Source organism: Myotis myotis, unplaced genomic scaffold, assembly GCF_014108235.1.
Source record: "Myotis myotis isolate mMyoMyo1 unplaced genomic scaffold, mMyoMyo1.p scaffold_m19_p_8, whole genome shotgun sequence".
Taxonomy (NCBI): domain Eukaryota; kingdom Metazoa; phylum Chordata; class Mammalia; order Chiroptera; family Vespertilionidae; genus Myotis; species Myotis myotis.
The window spans coordinates 47,733,003-47,755,415 of NW_023416390.1; the positions used below are offsets into that span (position 1 = coordinate 47,733,003).

Consider the following 22,413-nt stretch of genomic DNA (forward strand, 5'->3'; position numbering starts at 1 on the left):
CCTTGCTACTATAAATTCATGCAAATAACAGCTTTGTTTCATATTTTCATCAGTGTATTTTTGAAATAGATTTCTACAAATCAAAATGCTAAATATAGGTGTAAATTACACAGACCATCATTCTCTCAGGGACCAAGTCCTATAGCAAAAATATTTGATGTCATGATCCTCTCTGGGAATCTGATGAAACTTATAGCTCCTTGAGCAGTAAAGTGTACTATTCCCCCTGTCCCACCCCAAACATTATGTAATTTCAGGACTTCCACAACATCCTCTCATAGGCTACACAGGGCAGTGACTCTTGCCCATACCCGATTGTGATTAAATATATTTGGGACAAAGATGGCCACCTACACGTAAAAAGAAATAAAAAACAAAACCCAAAACGGTATAGATGATTCTGTAAGCAAAGCCATCATTCCAAATCATAACTTCAGGGCTTACGGATCCCAGGTTAAACAAATCCTGTTAAGAGACTAATGTAGCTGAATATTAAAAAGAACACTGTATACACTGATTCCAAAATTGTGTACCAAGGGGATCTAAGGGACCATAGTGAACTCACAAAGGCACAACAGGTAGGATATTTTAAAAGCTTACAGGTAAACAGTATTTGACATCTCTAAGACTATACGTATTAACACATTGCGTACTGCATAGAAATCTCTAAGACATACGCCAGGGACTGCACGTTTTTGGGCAAACGGCACATTATTTAAATCATCATAATGCACTTTAGGTGTTGTTTTTCAATAATTATAACATTTTTATTTACAATTAAAGTTCCTAGTACTTTTTTAACGTATGGTACTGCATAAAACATTTTCCTCTATGAAGAGGGACCAAAATTTACATAAGTATCTAGATTCGCTCTTTTTCCATGGGTGTGAAAAACAAGAACACTCGTGAGCGGTCCTTAACAAACGGCGTGCAAAACACGAGAAAACTCCTGAGCGGTATGAAATGTGTTTAAGAAAGCTCAGTTTCAACTGGTATTAGATATGCCATCCCTTTTGATGACATCCTATCTTTATAAACCTGGATGCTCAGCAGTTGCTGGGATAAAATGCAAGTAGGGCATAAAAACGCATGAGGGTGATGGCATTCAATCTGATTCCAAGCTTTGAGTAGTGCAATGACTAAGTTGCACACCTCCATTAGTAATCAATGTTTTTAAACATGAGTGATATATGTGTGTGTGTATTTGGCCTAGGGTTGCCATGCAAAGGCACAATGAACTAATAAAATCTGGGAACCTCTGTCATATATTCTTTCCTTTAAATTGTTTTAGGAAGTATATTATATAGGGGTGATGACTAGTTTTGGATAGTTATCTTCACATACGTATATAATTTGATTCTATTGGGCTGGGTTTTCTACTAGAGTTCAGCACACTAATAAAATAAAATAAAAAAGGCTGTGCAGCTTTCAATCACAAACAATTCAGTGTAAAGAATAGAATGGCAAAACACAAAACAGTGGATACATACTAATCTGCTACTTTGAAAAAAGAAACCCATAGCTAAAATTTGTGCAAAGATGTAAACTAGAACCAAGACATTTTGGGTATTGAGGATTTTGGGGGGTGGGGTAAAAAATTATGAACCAGCATTTAAAAATAAAAAGGAAATACAATATTAGATTAAGAAATGTTTAGTAAAGAAACCTAGAAAGCAATGAAAATAGAAAAAGCAAATTGATACTAAAAGTATTTTAATACACAATTTGCACAGTCCATATGATGAAGCACTTACATTTTACATATTCTCCTGGTTAAATAAAGCATTTAAAAAACACTCCAGAACCTGAAAGTTTAATAATATTCACCTGTTAATACACACAAATCACTGGATGGTCAGAACGTTTTTACCTAAGCATATATATTTTCTGTGACTAACTCTCAAGTTAGGTATGCAAATTTTGCCTATATACATCTCATTTAAATTTAAAAAACAACCAAACAAGAAGCCAAAAAACTAGAGTCAATTTTTCTTACAAGTCAACATTTATATGGTTTTAGAACACTTAAACTGGAGGGCCAAGGATATAATAGTGTTCCTAATACTGGGAAATTTGGGGAAATTAAAAAGCAAATGGGCTTTTCTACTAGATAGTAATGCAAATTCCAAGTGTGACCTTAAAAGCTTGCTGAGGCAAAAGACACATGGCAATCAGAAGCATCAAGATTAAACATTTATACTAGGATTTATTCCTAAACCTTCTGGAAATCGTCACTGCTGGCTAAATTCTTAAAGAAATTCCATATTATTAAACACTACTCAGTTTTTTTTTTCCCCCCCGAATACAAATTCTATATCTCCATGGGTAAAATAAAATTGTATTTTAGTTCATTTATTTCCATTATTTAGCTTTTAATAAAATAAAGGTTAAATAAACAAATTTAAAAATAGAAAAACAAACTATTTATTATAGTATAGTTTATTTAATACAAACTATAAAAATTGATAGTTTCAGAGTTTAAATTCCATAAAATGCAGTTTGCAGAAAACAATTTAACAGTTACTAATGATAAGAGAAGCAGCATTGTCAAACATTTTACAATTGTAACAAGAGCTTTATTCCTAAATTTCATTAAAAAAATATACATCACAGTGACTTTGAACTAGGAAAAGAAGTGCTTTAACTTGGTTTTTCCCTTCCACCATGAGAGCAGCCACAACTTTTAACATCCCCACATACAAATGCCCAATTCATGTATTGATCCTTCAAAACACTATAAACACTCAAAGGGGAAGAAAATACACATTGGTAAACAGGAATTTCCTTTAAGAAGAAAAGGGGTGGGGAAACACAGGTCAGCCCCACCACTCCTTCCTGTGCCTCAACAAATCCCTTTTCCTACCTTGCTGATGGAATTTTAAAAATTTATGTGATTTTTCTTTTCCTTTAATATTGACTTTTTGTGTCACAGCCCAGCCCAGAGTTTGCCTTTGCCTGAATCCTTTAAAGGCAGCTGGAAAGGCCACTACAGGCAGGAGTCAGCCAGTGCTGTATATCCTGGAGTTTACTTTTAAACAAGCATTTATAACAAAACACATTTTCACGATAAACCGGTTATAAAACTACAATCCTTGGAGATTCCATTCAATTCTAAATGCATGAAAACTAAACTGAATAATTATAGTAAACATGACCAAAAGGTGACAGAAAAATATGACTTTTGTTTCTCTATAACAATCATCTATATGGTGTATATTTAAAGTACCTTCTGGTGAAGGTAAACAGAACAAGTTTCTATACAAATTTATTAAAGGTTCAAAGTATGATTTAAAAAAATTGCCACTTAGGGTGAAGCACAATGAACTACTTATTAAAAAACATACTAACGTGAAAAATTAGAATTGTCAGTTAATACCATACTCAAAATACCAGAAACCCAATGTGTTCCTGTCCTTAACATTAAGACATTTTTACTTTTCAGTTTCCTATCACTGGGTACAAGAATCAAAAGCAATTCAATAAAGCCAATATGAATCAATATCACACTTGTGCAGACGATTTATCAGTCAAATTCTTTAAAAATTCTGTGAAGGCTTTAAGGAACTACAATGTTATGAATTCTCTAACTGTATAATTTTAAATATTTTAAAGCAATCAAGCAGCTCCTCTACTGCTCATTTAGAATCAATCACTCTGTTGTGTCAATTTCTGTGGAAGATGGTTTATCCAGAAAGAGTGTTCACTTGAAATAATAATCATGAAAAATTTCTCAGATATTGAGCCAGGCAAGATAGACAAATTTATTTAAATATCTTTAAGAGAATATTAAGTCAAAGATACTTAGAGGTTCCCAGCTGGTGTGCCTCAGTGGTTGAGCATTGACCTATGAACCAGGAGGTCACTGTTCGATTCCTGGTAAGGGCACATGCCCGGTTTGTGGACTCAATCCCCAGTAGGGGGCGTGTAGGAGGCAGCTGATCAATGATTATCTCTCATCATTGATGTTTCTCTCTCTTCTCTCCCTCTCCCTTCCTCGCTGGAATTATATATATTTAAAAAGATTCTTAAAGGTAAACTGTAAGCTCAGACATAACTATAAAATGACAAGAAGGTATTAAATAGCTGACTTTTAGGAAAACTGAGTGTGTTCAAAGTAATAACTAAAGGCGGTACAACTATTAAAAATGTTAGTAGGAGGAAAGGACCATTTGAGCTGTGTGCTATTCAGATGCAAAGGAAGACATGAGGTACAATAAATGCTATTTAGTCATTTTTTAAATGTTCTTTACATTCTGAATATAAAACCTACCTGACTGACACCTATCATCTCCTTTGCCAAAATCTGTTCTATTGTTAAAACAGCTTATAAAGCTTTTTTTTTTTTTAAAGGCTTAGCATGGAGTTGGTCTTCTGATAACCAAAATAAAAGACTACTTATAGAAATTACTAAATTTCCCCCCTATTGTTACTTGCCTATTAATTCTCAGTAGATAAAGCTCTGGGATCAGACAATACAGAAGTATGCTTACTTTTATCATGGCTTTTTTAAAAAAATAGAACTTGATTAGAAATCCTTTCTTAAATAGCATCTTTCTTGATGTGCAAAAAGTATATAACAAAGATTTTAAAAATGCAATTTACTGAATTTAAAATAAACAGTAACTAATTTAAAATATGTAAGAGGTTATACACTCAAGACTCAATTACCCTAATGTGGGTGTGTGTTCAAAAGTTTCAAAGGAATCAACCACCCTGAATTACCATAAACATCTATTACTTTTATAATCAAGGAAAAAACTTAGAAATTACTCCACTGTGGATATTTGTTTCAAGGAATTCCAAACAATCATATAATCATTACCCTATTACTCATTATGTAAACAGCTACTACCATAATGCCAAATGTATCATTAATGTATTAATTATATTATGTTAAGCACTGTTTCATTTAGTACTAACAGCATTGACTAGCTACTTACTGGGTTTACCAAGAGACTGCCTTGGTAATAGAGTTGACACTATATTGACAAATATTAAAGTACAAAACACTCTAGGAGTTACTATTAATTGGAATTCTGAAATTTCTTTTCAAATGAGGCAGGTTTTGTGTTTGCTGGATGTTCAGTATTTTATTTAGAAATTACAGAATAAAAGGCCACACATCACAAATATAGCAATGTACAACACATAAAATTCTAAATGGACTTTAGATACCTTTAGTGTTTAACTCTGTTAGCTATCAAATTTTGCAATTTTCTACTCTAAGTGGCAATGTTATACATGCCCAGTTAAAATAATGTTAACAGTAATGGTATAAACCATCTGAATAGAAAGAAACCAGTCATAAACATGCTATAGCCTAAGGTGATACATATATTAAAAAGAGATATTTTCTTGCCATTTGAAACAGCTATGAGAATTAGTGCAGTTTAAGTTACACACACACACACACACACACACACACACACACACACGAACACAAATAAAACATGCAGAATTAACACTCAACTCTATATAGGTCAGTGGCCAAAAAAGAGAAGTCTTGTCAATACTAACAACTTTTAGAATCAAACTTAAGAGTTGCACAAGTGGTATATGCTTTAGTGAGAAAAGTAGATAATAAAACAAGGTTCTCTAAAAGCAAATGAAAGCAACATAGATTGAGAATCACAGTCTGATCTTCCAGGATTACCTGTCAGATGCTGTAATATAACAGCAAGTCAAGCTTAATCAGTACATCAACTGAAAAAATACTCAACTATTTTTAGAGACAGTTAAGTAAAACAGAACTAGACATGAAAAATATCATGAGACAAGCTATGAGTGGAACTATAAAGAACAGCATATGAAGTACTATATAAAGAACTAAATAGCTATTTTAAAGCACAAATTACTATAACATCAAAAGTAATGCCTTAAGATCTCAAGTTATTAGGATCCTATTTCTGTGTAAAAATTGCTATAAGCCTCTATCATAAATCCAATCAGAAAATCTTTGTAAGATTTCTTCTATCAAGTGGCTTCTAAAGTTACTTTGATCATGAGTAACACAAGCTTTTGTAACAATGTATTCCAACAATCAGTTATATTTGTTTCCAAATGGCTGATCACACAAATTAAGGGATAGCATGTTTGCTATTGGCTGATTGTTGCAACACAAAAATGTATACATGAAATAGTGAAACACAGCACACAGTATTACACCGAAGTATTTTTCTCATTTCAAGTTTATTAAAACTTTAGCAGTACAAATTATCCAGCTTGCAGATTATCAAAAGATCAACTCAATAAAGTCCATGTTTAAAAAAAAAAAAAAAAAAAAAAAGGACAAACATAAACAACCCAAAACAATGAGAGAAACAACATAAAGGAGATTCATCAGCAAGTCTCTAAAACTTAAAATTTGAGACAGAATGGAAATAAGTTTATACAACTCACTCATCCACTTTTGTCTTCATCTGTTCCAGGGCTTGATTCATGATCAAATTTTTTATTTTTATCATGTGCATGGTCATTTTCTTGACCCTTTGATTTTTGGTTTTCTTTTTCCACTGAGGATCTGGTCTTCTCATCCTCCTTATGTTTTAATGTGGAGAACTTTAATTCATTGTCCTGACTACTTTGTTTTATTTTTGGGAATGGACTTTGATCTCTATCAGCCTTTTTATCCCTGTTATCATTTGAACTATTATGATCACGATTTTTAGAGTGCATTCTCCTCTCACCCTCAGAATTTTCTTTTCTGTGTGAACTCTTACCTTCTTGGTTTCTATATTTTTCTTTGTTCCTGCTTTGACTTTCTTCTCTCTCTGAGCTCCTTGAATCTCTTCTCCTTCTCCTTCTATCTTTACTTCTCGATCGTCCTGGTGTAGCTCTTCTCTCTCGGCTCCGTGACCTTCCTCTTCTCCTGTACTCCTGCTCTCTGTATCTATGGTACTCCTTGCTTCTGCTACGATCACGGTCATGGCTTCTGGATCGCACTCTTCTGCTCCTGTCTCTACTTCTGCTTCGTTCCCTTGTTCTACTATTGTAACTGTGTTTGCCTTTAGTTGTATCACGTTCTCTGCTTCTAGACTGTGCACGCCTATCCTTTTCCTTACTTTTATTATGATCATGCTCATTACTTTTTGATTCTAACTGTTTAGACTTCTCTTTACTTCTACTCCTTTCCTGATCTTTTCCTTTAGAATCGGACTTTTCTTTTTCTTTTGTATTTTCATGATCCTTTTCTTTACTCCTTGACCTCATCTTCTTTTCTTCATGTCTATTATGCTTTGTATCCCTTTCCTTACTCTTTGATTTCTCTTTGCTTTTACTCCTACTTTTAGATTTGGCCCTTTTCTTCACCTTGTTTTTATTATACTTATCATCTTTCTCTGAATTTCTTCTGACGTCTCTCTCTTTGCTGTTAGATTTATGGTCTTTAATTTTCTTTTCCTTTTCACTTTTTCTGTTTGGACTCTCAGACACATGCCTGAGATCAGTTATTTTCTTCTCTTTTACTCTAACTGGGCTTCTTTGATTTTCTTTTACTTCATTTAACTCACTCCTAAAATATAAGAGGGAAAAAAAGCCTTTTTATTAAGAAAAAAACTGGTGTCATTAGCTAGAATGATATTCTATTTTCCTTAAGATATCCAGAAACGGCTACAAATAACTGGATGTACTATAGTAAAAAAAATAAAAAATATTTTTTTCACATTTGAAATAATATACTTAAATCTTACTTATCCCCTTTGATCCATCTTTCACCACTTGATACTCTCATTCTTTGAGCTCTTTGCATCTCTTGCCTCCAATGTGGAGGAGTCTCACTCCGTCTGAAACGATCCCTTGATCTGGATCTAGATGGAGTTCGATAACGCTTAAGAAAATAAAAAGGGGAAAATTAACATATAAAAATATAAAAGCATTTTACCATAGCTGAAGTGTATATATTTCCAGGTTCAAATAAAGTGTCTGATATTCATATGCCCTCTAAAAAAAAATTTCTCCAATTTTCAGATAGGAAATCAATGAGAAATACTCTAAAAACATACTGAAATTCCAAATAAGCATTAACCACAGAAACTCTAGCCATCCACATCTTCTCTAGGAAACTGTCTTCAGTGGTTCTCAACCTTCCTAATGCTGAGACCCTTTAATACAGTTCATGTTGTGGTGACCCCCAACCATAAAATTATTTTCGTAGCTACTTCATAACTGTAATTTTGCTACTGTTATGAATCGTAATGTAAATATCTGATATGCTATATGTGTTTTCCGATGGTTGCGACCCACATGTTGAGAACTGCTGAAAATGATGATAAAGCAGAATAGGTTCAAGAACCCTCACAAGTTGCCAAGTTCCAATTTGGAAGTATGTGATCTTGATGTTTCAAAGCAAAAAGTCCCATATTATTAAAAAACAAAAAAAACAAGTAAATGTACAGATACTCATTTATTCAACTGGTACTTTTTCAACTCTTAGGATGGCCAACAACTCTACCACATAGTAAGGAAACATTAGTGAGTCAAGACACACCTGATTTTGCTCTCTTGGAACTTATATTCTACAAGGTTAGGAGAACAGAGACAGACATATTATCACAGATAATGAAGCATATATTCAACCACAATTAGAATGAATATAAAAGAAGTAAAAGGTGCTCAGGGACTATATAACAAAGATATTTAACCTAGTGTAGGCAAAGGGTGGAAAAGTTAAATGACAAGTAAAAGCTAAAAACTACGGAATATGTATGAGGAGTTACCTAGGCAAGGGTAAGGAAAAAAAGATAAAAGGGGGTGAGGATAGATGGGTGAGGAAGAACATGTTAGGCATAGAAATATACCACGTTTGAAGGTGCTGAGATAGGAAGAAATAGCATGTTTTAGAAATGATCAGAAGACAGATCAGTGTGGCTAACGACAAAATTGCAAAGGAAAGTAGCACTTGATAATCTGATGAAGCAAGCAAGGACTAGCTTTTGTGAGGTCTTGTAGGCTATGGTAACTATTTTGGATTTATCATAAGGACAACAACAAAGGAGTGGCATAATTAGATTTTCATTTTCAAATGATCACTCTGGAGAAAAGATTACATCAGTGATTCTCAAAGTGTGGTTTAGGAATCACAAGACTCACTATGGTCTAGGGCAGTGGTCAGCAAACCGCGGCTCGTGAGTCACATGCCGCTCTTTGGCCCCTTGAGTGTGGCTCTTCCACAAAATACCACATGCAGGCGCGCATGTACAGTGCAATTGAAACTTCGTAGCCCATGTGCATAAGTCGGTTTTCGGAAAGGAGATAGACGAAACAAGAATACAAGACCGAGTGTGGAGGAGAGAGTTGGAAGGGGTCGACCTCAGCGAACATACCTCAATCAGATTGAGGACGTTTTTAGCAAAGGCCAGCTTAGGAGTACCCTAATTAAGTTAGTAACAATGTACCTACCTATACAGTTTAAGTTTAAAAAATTTGGCTCTCAAAAGAAATTTCAATCATTGTACTGTTGATATTTGGCTCTGTTGACTAATGAGTTTGCCGACCACTGGTCTAGGGCAGTGGTTGGCAAATTGCGGCTCGCGAGCCACATGTGGCTATTTGGCCCCTTGAGTGTGGCCACGAAGTTTCAATCGCACTGTACGTGCGCGCCTGCATGTGGTATTTTGTGGAAGAGCCAAACTCAAGGGGCCACAGTTTGCCGACCACTGGTCTAGCTAGGGCAGTGGTTCTCAACCTTGGCTGCACATTAGAATCACCTGGGAATCTTCTTTTTTTTTAATATATTTTATTGATTTTTTAAAAAATATGTTTTATTGGTTTTTTACAGAGAGAAGGGAAGAGGGCTAGAGAGTAAGAAAATAAGACATAGATGAGAGAGAAACATCGATCAGCTGCCTCCCGCACATCTCCCACTGCGGATGTGCCTGCAACCAAGGTACATGCCCTTGACCAGAATCAAACCTGGGACCTTTCAATCTGCAGGCAGATGCTCTATCCACTGAGCCAAACCGGCTAGGGCTGATTTTTTTTTTTTTTTACAGAGAGGAAGGGAGAGGGATAGAGAGTTAGAAACATTGATCAGCTGTCTCCTGCACACTCCCTACTGGGGGATGTGCCCACAACCAAGGTACATGCCCTTGACCGGACTCAAACCTGGGACCCTTGAGTCCGCAGGCTGACGCTCTAGCCACTGAGCCAAAGTAACTAGATAGGTAAGGCCCGGTCCTCAGGATGCTCACAGTAAGTGGAGGGAGGATCAGGGGCCCCTCAGTGGACATTTGAGCTGAGGCCTAAGCAACCAAGGGCGGGCCATGCTGAGATCTGAGGAAAGTGAGTTCCAGGCAGAAAGGGGGGCCTCCAAAGGCTCTGAGCCCTGCCTTGCTGGAGGGCAGGCACAAGGAACGAAAAGTGGCATGAGGTCCTAGAGCAGTGGTTCTCAACCTTGGCTGCACATTAGAATCACCTGGGAATCTTTTTAAAATCCTGATTTCTGGGCCTCCTCCTCTGGAAATTCTGTTTCTTTGTTACTAACGTGGCCTCACCCCATAACAAAGAAACAGAATTTCCGGAGGAGGAGGCCCAGAAATCAGGATTTTAAAAAGATTCCCAGGTGATTCTAATGTGCAGCCAAGGTTGAGAACCACTGGTCTAGGGATTTGTGAGGTCAAAATTATTTTCATAATATCACATTATTTGCCTTCTCCACTTTCATTCTTTATCTCGCAATGGAGTTTTTCAGAGACAATATGGCATGTTTTTTGTTTGTATTTGTCTTTTTGTTTTGTTTTTTCAAATATATTTTATTGATTTTTTACAGAGAGGAAGGGAGAGGGATAGAGAATTAGAAACATCAATGAGAGAGAAACATCGATCAGCTGCCTCCTGCACACCCCCTACTGGGGATGTGCCTGCAACCAAGGTACATGCCCTTGACCAGAATTGAACCTGGGACCTTTCAGTCTGCAGGCCGACACTCTATCCACTGAGCCAAACCGATTAGGGCAATATGGCATGTTTTGATGTCTTTGCTTTCACAGCTAATGGATTATGTGCTTATATATGGTAGTTTTGTGTTTTAAATGCTACTCAGTTTTAATTTCCAGAAGAGTAAATATTAATAGATATAATCCACATCAACAAAAGCTCTTTTGAATCCTCAATAATTTTTAAGAGTATAAAGTAGTCCTAAGACAAAGAAGTTTAAGAACTGCCATGAAAACAGTTAGGAGGGTATTTACAGTTCTGAGAACATACGATGAATTTAATTAAGATTACTGGAGTGGAGTTTGAGAGAAGCAGATAGATTTCAGAGTATTTAGGAGGTTAAACTGAGAGGACTTGGTGATGAATAAGATTACATATGATAGCAAAGAAAGGGGGAAAACAAAATGATTCTTGGGCTTGAAATTTAAGTAACTGTACACGTGTTGGTGTTTGTCACGAGGCCAGGAATCTAAAGGAAAATTAGGTCTGAAGAGAAAGTGCTTATTGTATATACTGAGTTTGAGGTGCCCATTAAGCAACTAAATGGCTGTCAAATAAGCCCTTGGTGAGAGAAGAACAGATGAAAATTTGACATTTATCAGCATACAGGGAGCCACTGAAGCCAAGAGAGTGATGAGATTATCCAAGGAGCACATGCAAAATGAGAAGAGTTTAAACCCTGTTGTAGCACAATATTTAAAAGTGGGGTAGAAGGGTATGAACTGGCACTGGAAATGCAAGATAGAATAGCCACAGATAGGAAGAAAATATGATGGGAGTAAAGCAAAAAGAGTATTACAAGTAGGGATATTAAGTAAGACAAAGACTGAAAGGATCCACTGGATTTTGTGACAGGAAGCTGATCACATGCCAAGTGCTGTTTTCAGCAGAACGGTAGAAGACAAACTGAAATGGCTGAGGAATGAGTAGGAAGTAAATAAATTATACTAAATATACCCAAGTTTCTAAAATGCTGAAAACACAATAGATATTTAAATCTGATAGGGATAATCTAGTAAAGACAAAGGGGGAGGGGGAAAAGAGGTAAAGAGGGAGTGAGGGGAGATATCTGTAATACAATCAACAATAAAAATATATTAAAAAAAGAGGATGAAATATAAGAATAGAGTTAGCCGAAACCGGTTTGGCTCAGTGGATAGAGCGTTGGCCTGTGGACTGAAAGGTCCTGGGTTCGATTCCGGTCCAGGGCATGTACCTGGGTTGCGGGGCACATCCCCAGTAGGAGATGTGCAAGAGGCAGCTGATTGATGTTTCTCTCTCATCGATGTTTCTAACTCTCTATCTCTCTCCCTTCCTCTCTGTAAAAAATCAATAAAATATATTTAAAAAAAAAAAGAACAGAGTTAATTTTTAACAAGAGTAGAGATGTAGTGGTCAGGAAGGGGCACAGCAAAGACCTTCATCTCATTTTACACCATGTATCTGTAAAAATCCATTAACATCCCATGGATTTTAAGTTTGGAAGTACTAATACAAACAAGTTACCATGAAAAGAGAACATAATTCAATACCCACACCTACTCTGAATTTTAGTTACTTACATATAAAACTATTTAAGAAACACTCAAATTATTTTAAGGTAAATGCAATACTATTAAGATTTATGGGAAGGTCAAGCTGGTTTGGCTCAGTTGGCCAGTGGACTGAAGGGTCCCAGGTTCAATCCCCAGTAGGGGGTGTGCAGAAGGCAGCCAATCAATGATTCTCTCACATTACTGATGTTTCTCTCTCTCTCTCCCTCTCCCTTCCTCTCTGAAATAAATAAAAAAGATTTATGGGAAAAGAATCACCTACCCTCGGTCCTCTTCCTTTAATTTTCCTGCCAGACCTAGTAACTAAAAGTCGCCTCTGGTATGAAGCAGGCTGGGAATTAAGTGGATTACTAGAAGGAAGCAAAGAGAAAATTAAAACATTATTTTATAAAAATAAATCTGGGAAATATAGCTTTGCTGATCTAAAGTAATAAATTTAAAATCATATATAATTAGTGGTTTTCAACCAGGAATGTTATCAATGACTAGCAGGTATCTGGAAAAGTCTGGAAGCATTTTTTCAACAGTCAATGTCTAAAGACGGTGCTATTGGTAGTAAGTGCCCAGAAGTGAGGAATGCTAAAACCTTACAATGCATGAGGATGAAGAACTATTTTGCCCCCAAATTCCAATTGTAGCCTGTTGAGAAACATTGTTATATAATCATTACTAAGACGAAGTTAACCCGACAGTGCTAAGGAAAGTCACCAGAAGAGTTTAGTATAGGCTATATGCTGTTGAGAGAATAATTTTAAAACTTCCTTATTCCAAGTACCTTATTATCTTACTAGAGACCTGGTGCACAAAATTTGTGCACTCGGTGGGGAGGGGGGCGGGGGGGGGCCCTCAGCCCGGCCTGTGCCCTCTCGCAGTCTAGGAGTCCTTAGGGGGTGTCCAACTGCTGGCTTAGGCCAGGTCCCAATGGGGAGCTGGCCTAAGCCAACAGTTGGATAGCCTCAGCGCTGCTGCGAGGCGGGAGAGCCTCCTGCCACCGCCACTGCGCTCGCTCACCAGCCATGAGCACGGCTTCTGGCTCAGCGGCGCTCCCCCTGTGGGAGTGCACTGACCACTAGGGGGTAGCTCCTGAATTGAGCGTCTGCCCCTTGGTGGTCAGTGCGCATCATAGCAACCGGTCCTTCCGTCATTCTGTCGATATGCATAATAGCCTTTTATTATATAGGATGAGTTGTTCATTGAGAATAAAACTATATGAAGTGTAATTATTGTGAATTAAGCAGAAACAATGTAGTCTGAATTAGCAAGATGTTTATACCATGGTTTATGCCAAAAAGGAAAACTATTTTCAAATAATGAGTTAATACTGATTAGCATTAACAATATCCATGTAAGTTATATTTGAAAAGGACATTCTAAAGTAGTTCAAACATTTTCTCTTTAATATTTACTTCCTTAGAAACATCTTAAATACCTGAGGAAAAATAAAAATCCAATCAATCAATATTAAAATAACAAAGACTTAACTTTATGTTTTTACTGTATTATGAAAGTATGGGGGGATTGCTCAAAATTGTATTACTTTTATAACATTCCTCTTTGTTCATAAATAAGAGAAACACTTCAATTTTTTATGTAGAAAATTTCTGCAAGTATTTGAACATGATATCAATTTTCATTACCAAAATATCATAAATCATGCAAGAAAAACACCATTTTTTCCCCTATCAGCGAAATAGAAAATGGTTTTTACTTAAAAGTTTAATGTATACAAAATAATTGAACTGTAAACTTCAAATGGGTGCATGTTATTTTATGTAAATTTGTCTTCAATGAAGTTCATTTTAAAAAGAAAAAAGTTTAATGTATACAAATAACACAGTAAAACACATCTCATTTTTAAATGGAATTGATTTAGAATTCCCTTTAACATCTTTTTAGCATTTACAGTGCTTATTTTTCTTAAAAAGTAAACTTTTACTCAAAAATCTATTTGCATTGTCAATTTATCCGTTCAGCTATGCAGTTATTAGCAAAAAAGAGCTTTATGAACATTACCCTATAAAGGAAGATTTCAATCTTGTGACAAAGTCACAAAATCTTGTCTAAAATAAGTACACACTTTTTTCCCCCCAGAGAGATTGCGTTAAAGATTGTAAGGAACTACAAGATATACACATGTACATACCACTCTCTCTCTCTGTCTCTTTCTCTGTTTTTCCTTTCTTTCTCATCAGCTTTAGGAGGACTTTTTCTCATTAGAAATCTATTTTCAGGTATAGGAGGGATCTCTTCTGGACGGACAGTAGACTGGGGTTGTGCATCAAGATTTTCAGCCTCACTTCCACTAGATGCGCTTAATAGAAACACAAAACAAGTCTCATTTAGTTATTACATGCCTACTCCAAATGTCCAATTGTTGGTATTTCTTTTCTTTAAGATACCACAATATATACACCATCCTATACCTGTGACAAACCAACTAACCAACCAAAAATTAAAACCAAACATCTCCATTGTCACAGTTTCAAAAAAGATTTCCCACTAAAATGGGCCCAAAATATGATTAAATTATATTGTCCTTGGACAATGTAAACTTAAATAAACTTAAAATACTTTAAAATGCAGGTAAAAAAATTAGTTGTTTTAGAGGAAATAGGTATATAAAGACAAATTTTAGTACTGACACATTATTTCAGACAAAACAGGGGAAACAAATACAGTAACATCTGCTTTCTATCCTATGCAAAGGATATTGGAGCAAAGAAAACGAAGGACAAAAAAGCAAGGTAGACTGCTACAAAAAATGAGGAAAACAAAAGTTGGTTTACTTCAATTCTCACTAATCTCATATTCCATTCATAATTACAAACCTATAAAACCAAAAGCATAATTACACTGAGTTCAGATAAAATTAACTGAATGGTTTTGTTGAAAATGGAAATGAATATACCCAAATTTAGTCTAGAGACTGTAGAATACCAAAATGATCTTATACTTCATGGTATAAAATATTTCTATTTTAATGTTCCCAAATAATTGATCCAAAATCTCAAAAGAATTATTTATAAACAGAAGGAAATATATATATATATGCCTAAGCAACCATCGCAACTGAACAGGACAACTGAACAGGCTGCGTGGGGCGACCAGGCCGGCAGGGGTTCAGTTTGGGGCAGCCAGGCCAGCGGGGGGGGAGGGGGCAGTAAGGGGTGACCAGGCCTGCGGGGGGGCAGTAAGGGGTGACCAGGCCGGGGGGGGGGGGGGCAGTTGGGGACAACCAGGATGGCAGGGGAGGGGGGGGTAGTTAGGGGCGATCAGACCGGTGGGGGGGAGGGGGCAGTTGGGAGCAACTAGGTTGGCAGGGGGGGCAGTTGGGGGTGACCAGGCTGGCAGGGGGGGGGGGCAGTTAGGAGCCAGTGGTCCCGATTGGAGAGGGTGCAGGCTGGGCTGAGGGGACACCCCCCCACCCCCGTGCACAAATTTCGTGCACCAGGCCTCTAGTTAGAATATAAAGCTAGTGTTGAAAAAGTAAAATTAAGACCTTTTCTTGCTTTTCTTTCGCTTCTTCTTTTCTTTCTTGTGTTTTCGGGAATTTTTCCTATGTTTCTTTTTTCTTTTTTTTGATTTCTCTTCAGAAGCACTTTCAGAATCAGAAGAATCAGAAGAGGATTGAGAATCACTTGAGCTATCTGAGTCACTGGATGATGATGAGGAGGAGGATTTATGCCTTTTCTTTTCTTCTTTCTTAGCTTTCATAAAGAAACAAAAAGGTCTTTTGGTCAACGCATTTTAGATAAACATTTTAAGTGGAAATTTATATTTTCTAAGTCCAGTATTTAATAGCTAGTCCATCTAGCTTTTTGAACTGAGAGGCACAGGAAAGGAGTTAAGAGTCAAGATTATAATCCAGAGTTGTATCTATTGAACCCAGGGGTGGGGAAGGTCCCATTGGCTGAATAAGCCCACAGAATCATTTGGCCTGGCCCTGACACGGTATTAGGGATGAGTTAATTAAATGTTTGACCAAATATAGCAGACTAATTTTTAAGTTGATAATTTTGTATAGCCTGAGAATGATGTTATAAACATCCAAATGGCCCTAAGCAGAAAAAAGGTTCCCCAACCTTGTAGAATTTTTGAAAAATAACAGATAAATCTATAACAATAAACTAAATTAATTTTAGGAAACATTTGATAGCATAGTGTTTTCAAAAAAGCACAGAAGCAACACTTAAGAGTCCGAGGTTCTAATTTTCTTGTAGCACTCAACTTTTTCTCTTATTGAGTAGAATAGGAGAAAAATACTTTGCATAAGTGTGAAAAGATAAGAATAGGAGAAAAATACTTTGCATAAATGTGGAAAGATAAGAAACATGATTTCAGCCCTGATCAGTTTGGCTCAGTGGATAGAGCGTCGGCTTGGGGACTGAAGGGTCCCGGGTTCGATTCCAGTCAAGGACATGTACCTTGGTTGCAGGCACATCCCCAGTAGGGGGTGTGCAGGAGGCAGCTGATCGATGTTTCTCTTTCATCGATGTTTCTGACTTTCTATCCCTCTCCCTTCCTCTCTGTAAAAAATCAATAAATTTTTTTAAAAAAAGGGAAACACGATTTCATTAGCATGGACTTATGTTTCCATGCCTTAGCATTCCCCTAATGATTAAGAAATTTAGCCGTTTGAAAGTACTAACACAAATAAGTTACTATGAAAAGAGAATATAACAATTCATTCAGTGGAGATGAGGGGAGTAGACTTACAACAGAGGGTGGTCATTTGATAATAATAACTATGTTTTTGAGATATCTACAAAAAAATTCTTCAAATTGAAAATCTTACTTTGGTTTAAGTAATAATTTTAAAAAGGGTCCCAAAGCTCAGATGCTTTAAGGACTAATCAACTAACATAAATAAGTGAAGTTAACCTGGTATAATAAAACAGGAATTGGTGAAAGATATGACAAACTGCATAGAGCTTGACTCGTCTAAAAGTATTCTAATTAAACTATGGAATTAAAGAGTGAATACAAGCCAAAGATGGGACACCATTGATATATGGGTAACTACAATAACATGGAACACATCAACTACATTAGAATCCATCTATATATATAAAAGCCTAAGTGACTGAACAACTGAATGACCAAATGACTCATCGAACGGTAATTATGACATGCACTGACCACCAGGGGGCAGATGCTCAATGCAGGAGTTTCCCCTGGTGGTCAGGTGCACTCCCAGTCAACCTCCCATAGCCCCTCCCCCTGGCCGGTGCACCAACCTCCCCTGGCACCAGCCAGCAGGCCAACCTCCCATGGCCCCTCTCCCTGGCCAGCCAGCCCCAGGCCCCGATCAGCCCCATTCCCCACCCGTGCACGAATTCGTGCATTAGGCCTCTAGTTAGTTAATAATGATATTGGTAAATAAAATACAAAGTATTTATACTGTTTTTTTCTATTTGAACTGTACCACTGGTTAACTAAATAGTAAATGAAGGGAAGATGCTATTTATCAAAAGTATTCCAGCAATAAATGTAGGGATCAGAGTTTGTGTATCATCATTTTACAACTAATGAGGCACACTGATCACCAATTGCTGCTACAGAGAACAAAGACAACCTGTCCTGTGTGACTCTTGGTCCTATCAAAACTTTAAAAAAAAAAAAAAATCAAAACTGAATCTGATCAATTTTCTACAACTACAAAGCTAATAGGAAACAGAAGTAAAAAAGAATATATTACATCAGATACAGGTGCAATCAGTAAAATCCAGCATGTAGAATAATGGGAAACACTACAGGACAAATGACCGAGGCAAATTTTAAGATGCCTCACAGGCCAGGGTGAGATTATAACTATTTTTATGGTAATATAATCTGCCTGAGTATCATATGACATCACCTATAAAAGGAAAATATACTGTGTTTTAGAAAAGATGCCTTGGAAGAGGGTTTAGAAAGTACAAAAGTTAAAAAAGTTCCCCCTTTTATATTTGTCAGCACTGTCTTATGTGCAAAATTTAATTTACTAGTACATACCCTTTTCCTAGGTATCTGTTCAGAATAAAAAAGAATCTGATTGGGGGGAAAACAGCAGTAAAAAATAGATGAGCAAAAAGCAAAAATTAGAGACATGACAACATCAGTATTAAACTACATTCTATTAATAGAGTGTTGCTTTAGTTAACCTAAATTGAAAAATAGTATCTAGGCACGTGAATCTGACTGAAATATTATCCTTCTCAAATCAACAAGTATGTTTAACTGATTAGTATTAGACACATCGCAAAATGAGGCCAAGACACCGAGAGGAAGAATTGTAGAGCATATGGAGAAGTTCCACAGGGAACTTTACAAGACAATCTATTTGGAAAATATGATCAACAAGTGTGAATTCAATAGCAAATAGCATCGGGAAATATACACTTAACATTTTTCTAGAAACTCTGACTCTATTAATTGTATACAAATTTAGTAGTGTGGTCAAAAAGTACACAAGTAGAATGGAAATGCTTTGTAGAACTACAGTCAGTTTTGTAAGACAACATATGTATTCCTATAAATCTCTCTGCTATGGAAAACCGTACAATAAAACCACATGGCTTATGGGGACACCATAGACTTCATGATGGAAAAGCCTGCAACTCAGAAATACCAATGGGTATATGTTTTTAAAAGCCCCAAGAAAAGCTCTTTCCAGACAAAGGAGTGGGAAAAGGATGACTTAGCAAGACAAAACTCTCTCACTCTCTCTCTCTCTCTCCCTCCCTCCCTCCCTCCCTCCCTCTCTCTGTCTCTGTTATCTAGTGGCTGTACGGCCAAGGCAAGGCTATGGCGTGTATCGGATGCAGACCAGATCACGGTGGACCGGCAGAGCTGTTATTTTGTTTTGTTTTAACAGGACAGTTTATTGATTTTTCACAGAGAGGAAAGAAGAGGGAGAGTTAGAAACATTGATCAGCTGCCCCCTGCACGCCCCCCACTGGAGATGTGCCCGCAACCAAGGTACATGCCCTTGACAGGAATTAAACTTGGGACCCCCCCCCCCCCCCCCCCCCCCGCGCGCCCAGTCCGTAGGCTGACGCTCTATCCACTGAGCCAATCCGGTCAGGGCCCGGCAGAGCTGTTTTACCAAAAGAATGAAGCTCGGAAATACATGCACAACTCTAGGATGATTGATGTGCAAACCAAAATGATTGGACGAGCATTGGAGCTCCTTGATCTGCCTGATGAGAAGCCCCGTTTTCTGTTGGATACGGGCTGCGGTAGTGGGCTGAGTGGAGATTATATCTCTGATGAGGGGCACTACTGGGTGGGCATCAACATCAGCCTTGCCATGCTGGATGCAGCTCTGGACTGAGAAGCACAAGGAGAACTACTTCTTGGGGGCCAGGGCATCCCCTTCAAACCGGGCTCCTTTGATGGTTATATCAGCATTTCTACTATTTAGTGGCTCTGTAATGCTAACAAGAAGCCTGACATTCCTGCCAAGCGCTTGTACTGCTTTTTTTCTCCTCTTTATTCTTTGCTGGTCCGTGGAGACTGAGCTGTTCTGCAGCTATACCCTGAGAACTCGGAGTAGTTCGAGCTGATTACAACCCAGGCTATCAGGGCTGGTTTCACTGGTGGTGTGGTGGTGGACTACCCCAACAGTGCCCAAGCAAAGAAGTTGTACCTGTTTGTTTTCTGGACCACTGACCTTTCTGCCAAAGGGCCTGAATGAAATTAAGGAAGAAGAGGAGACAGAGAAACCAAGATGGCGGCATAGGTAAACACCGGAAATTGCTGCCTTGCAAAACCACTTCAAAAATACAACTAAAAGACAAAACGGACATCATCCAGAACTACAGGAAAGCTGGCTGAGTGGAAATTCTACAACTAGAAGGAAAGAGAAAAGCCCACTGAGACTCAGAGGAGGTGCAGAAGTAAAGTGCAGAGGTACGGAGGTGGGTGCGGAAAGGGCAGGCAACTGAGGATGTGGTTGTCTTTTTCGATCAGGAGGGAGACACAAGCTCCAGATAGCCCTGAACTCCAGTTCCGGGTGAGTCTCTGGGGATGCAGACTCATACGGGGAGAAACTGGACTGTCTGGCATCGGTTGGAAATTGAGAGTGGCTTCTCTCAGAGGTGTGTGCAGTGATTACACGGACACTGAGACCTGGGAACTCTTGGGCAGGACTGAGAATCAGCCATAGCTGTTTGCTCCGCCCTGTTGATTCCCTGAGACCCCGCCCCACCCAAGCTGTGCGCAGGAGCTTTTGCATATGAAAGGCCTGGCCCTCTGCAATCTGAAAATTACCTAACAAACTGCAGCTGGGCCAGACAGACCCAGAACTTCCAAAAGAAGGCCCAAGGCCCAAGGCCCCACAGCAGCTTGCATTGCTTCGCAGCTGGGCCTCATCTGGGCACCTCCAAACCCCAAACAAAGAAGAGGAATCTGCAGATCTCTCCATAGCTCCTGCTGGATAGCCTCAGCCAGAGGCTAAATTAGCATCTCCTTAGATCCAAGAGCCAGTGTACCCAGTGGTCAGAGTGGGACCATCCAGATTACAACTCCTCAGATCCATAAGGGACACACTCAGGGGGCAGACTCAGTGAGCACCAAAGCCCCACTGAAGCAAGTCTTGCCCCAGAAGGGTGTCTCCAGCACAGAAGTTCTCCCACCATAACCACAGCTGAATCTCACAGCCAACTGGCCTGGAGGTCAATTCCTCCCAGTGATACCTACAACAATAAAGGCTTAACTACAACAAGACTGTGCACAAAGCCCACAAAGGGGTGCACCAAGAGTATCTACCTCCGGTAATTGGGGAGGCTGAGCCACTGGGCCCTATAGGACACCGAGGACAGAAAGCCACTCTATCAACACAGGGAAGCATAAAAAATGCAGAGACAAAGAAACAGGTCACAAATGACAGAAATGGAGGAAAGCAAAATACTGGACATAGAGTTCAAAACCACAGTTATAAGGTTTTTCAAGACTTTCTAGAAACCACCAATAAATTTAGTGAGACCCCCCCCCCAAAAAAAATTTAGTGAGACCCTCAATAAATCTAGTGAGACCCTCGAGGTTATGAAAAAGGACCAACTAGAAATTAAGCATACACTGACTGAAATAAAGAATATTATACAGAGATCCAACAGCAGACTAGAGGATTGCAAGAATCAAGTCAACGATTTGAAATACAAAGAAGCAAAAAACACCCAACTGGAAAAGCAAAACGAAAAAAGAATCCAAAAATATGAAGATAGTGTAAGGAGCCTCTGGGACAACTTCAAGCGTACCAACATCCGAATTATAGGGGTGCCAGAAGAAGAGAGAGAGCAAGATATTGAAAACCTATTTGAAGAAATAATGACAGAAAACTTCCCCTACCTGGTGAAAGAAATATAGACTTACAACTCTAGGAAGCGCAGAGAACCCCAAACAAAAGGAATCCAAAGAGGACCACACCAAGACACATCATAATTAAAATGCCAAGAGCAAAAGACAAAGAGAGAATCTTAAAAGCAGCAAGAGAAAAAAAGTCAGTTACCTTCAAGGGAGTACAGAAACTTTGCAGGCCAGAAGGGAGTGGTGATGAATGCCAAGAACCTACAACCAAGATTACTTTATCCAGCAAAGCTATCATTCAGAATTGAAGGTCAGATAAAGAGCTTCACAGATAAGGAAAAGCTAAAGGAGTTCATCACCACCAAACCAGTATTACATGAAATGCTGAAAGGTATTCTTTTTTTGGGGAAAGGTATTCTTTAAGAAGAGGAAGAAGAAGAAAAAGGTAAAGATAAAAATTATGAACAACAAATACCTATCAACAAGTGAATCTAAAAATCAAGTGAATAAAAAATCCGATGAACAGAATAAACTGGTGAATATAATAGAATCGGGGCATAGAAAGGGAGTGGACTGACAATCCTTGGGGGGGAAAAGGGTGTGGGGGGTGCGGGAAGAGACTGGACAAAAATCGTACACC

The 22,413-nt window shown here is 38.0% G+C and overlaps 1 protein-coding gene and 1 pseudogene across 5 annotated transcripts in view; one reads left to right on the forward strand and one right to left on the reverse strand.

The window, feature by feature from the left end:
• Nucleotides 1-1,696: 1,696 nt before the first annotated feature.
• PPIG (peptidylprolyl isomerase G) overlaps nt 1,697-22,413 on the reverse strand; it is a 50,130-nt gene continuing 29,413 nt past the window's right edge. For 4 of the 5 annotated variants that reach the window (XM_036318908.1, XM_036318907.1, XM_036318906.1 and 1 more), the window contains 5 exons: nt 15,985-16,192; nt 14,629-14,796; nt 12,748-12,835; nt 7,689-7,825; nt 2,422-7,510 (listed from right to left, as the gene is read on the reverse strand). In XM_036318908.1, the coding sequence (XP_036174801.1) occupies nt 6,400-7,510; nt 7,689-7,825; nt 12,748-12,835; nt 14,629-14,796; nt 15,985-16,192 (1,712 nt within the window). In that variant the 3' untranslated portion in view covers nt 2,422-6,399. Of the gene's footprint in view, nt 1,806-2,421; nt 7,511-7,688; nt 7,826-12,747; nt 12,836-14,628; nt 14,797-15,984; nt 16,193-22,413 lie in introns of those variants that run through there. The other variant, XM_036318905.1, reaches the window with a different exon arrangement.
• LOC118661442 lies at nt 19,039-20,188 on the forward strand (annotated as a pseudogene).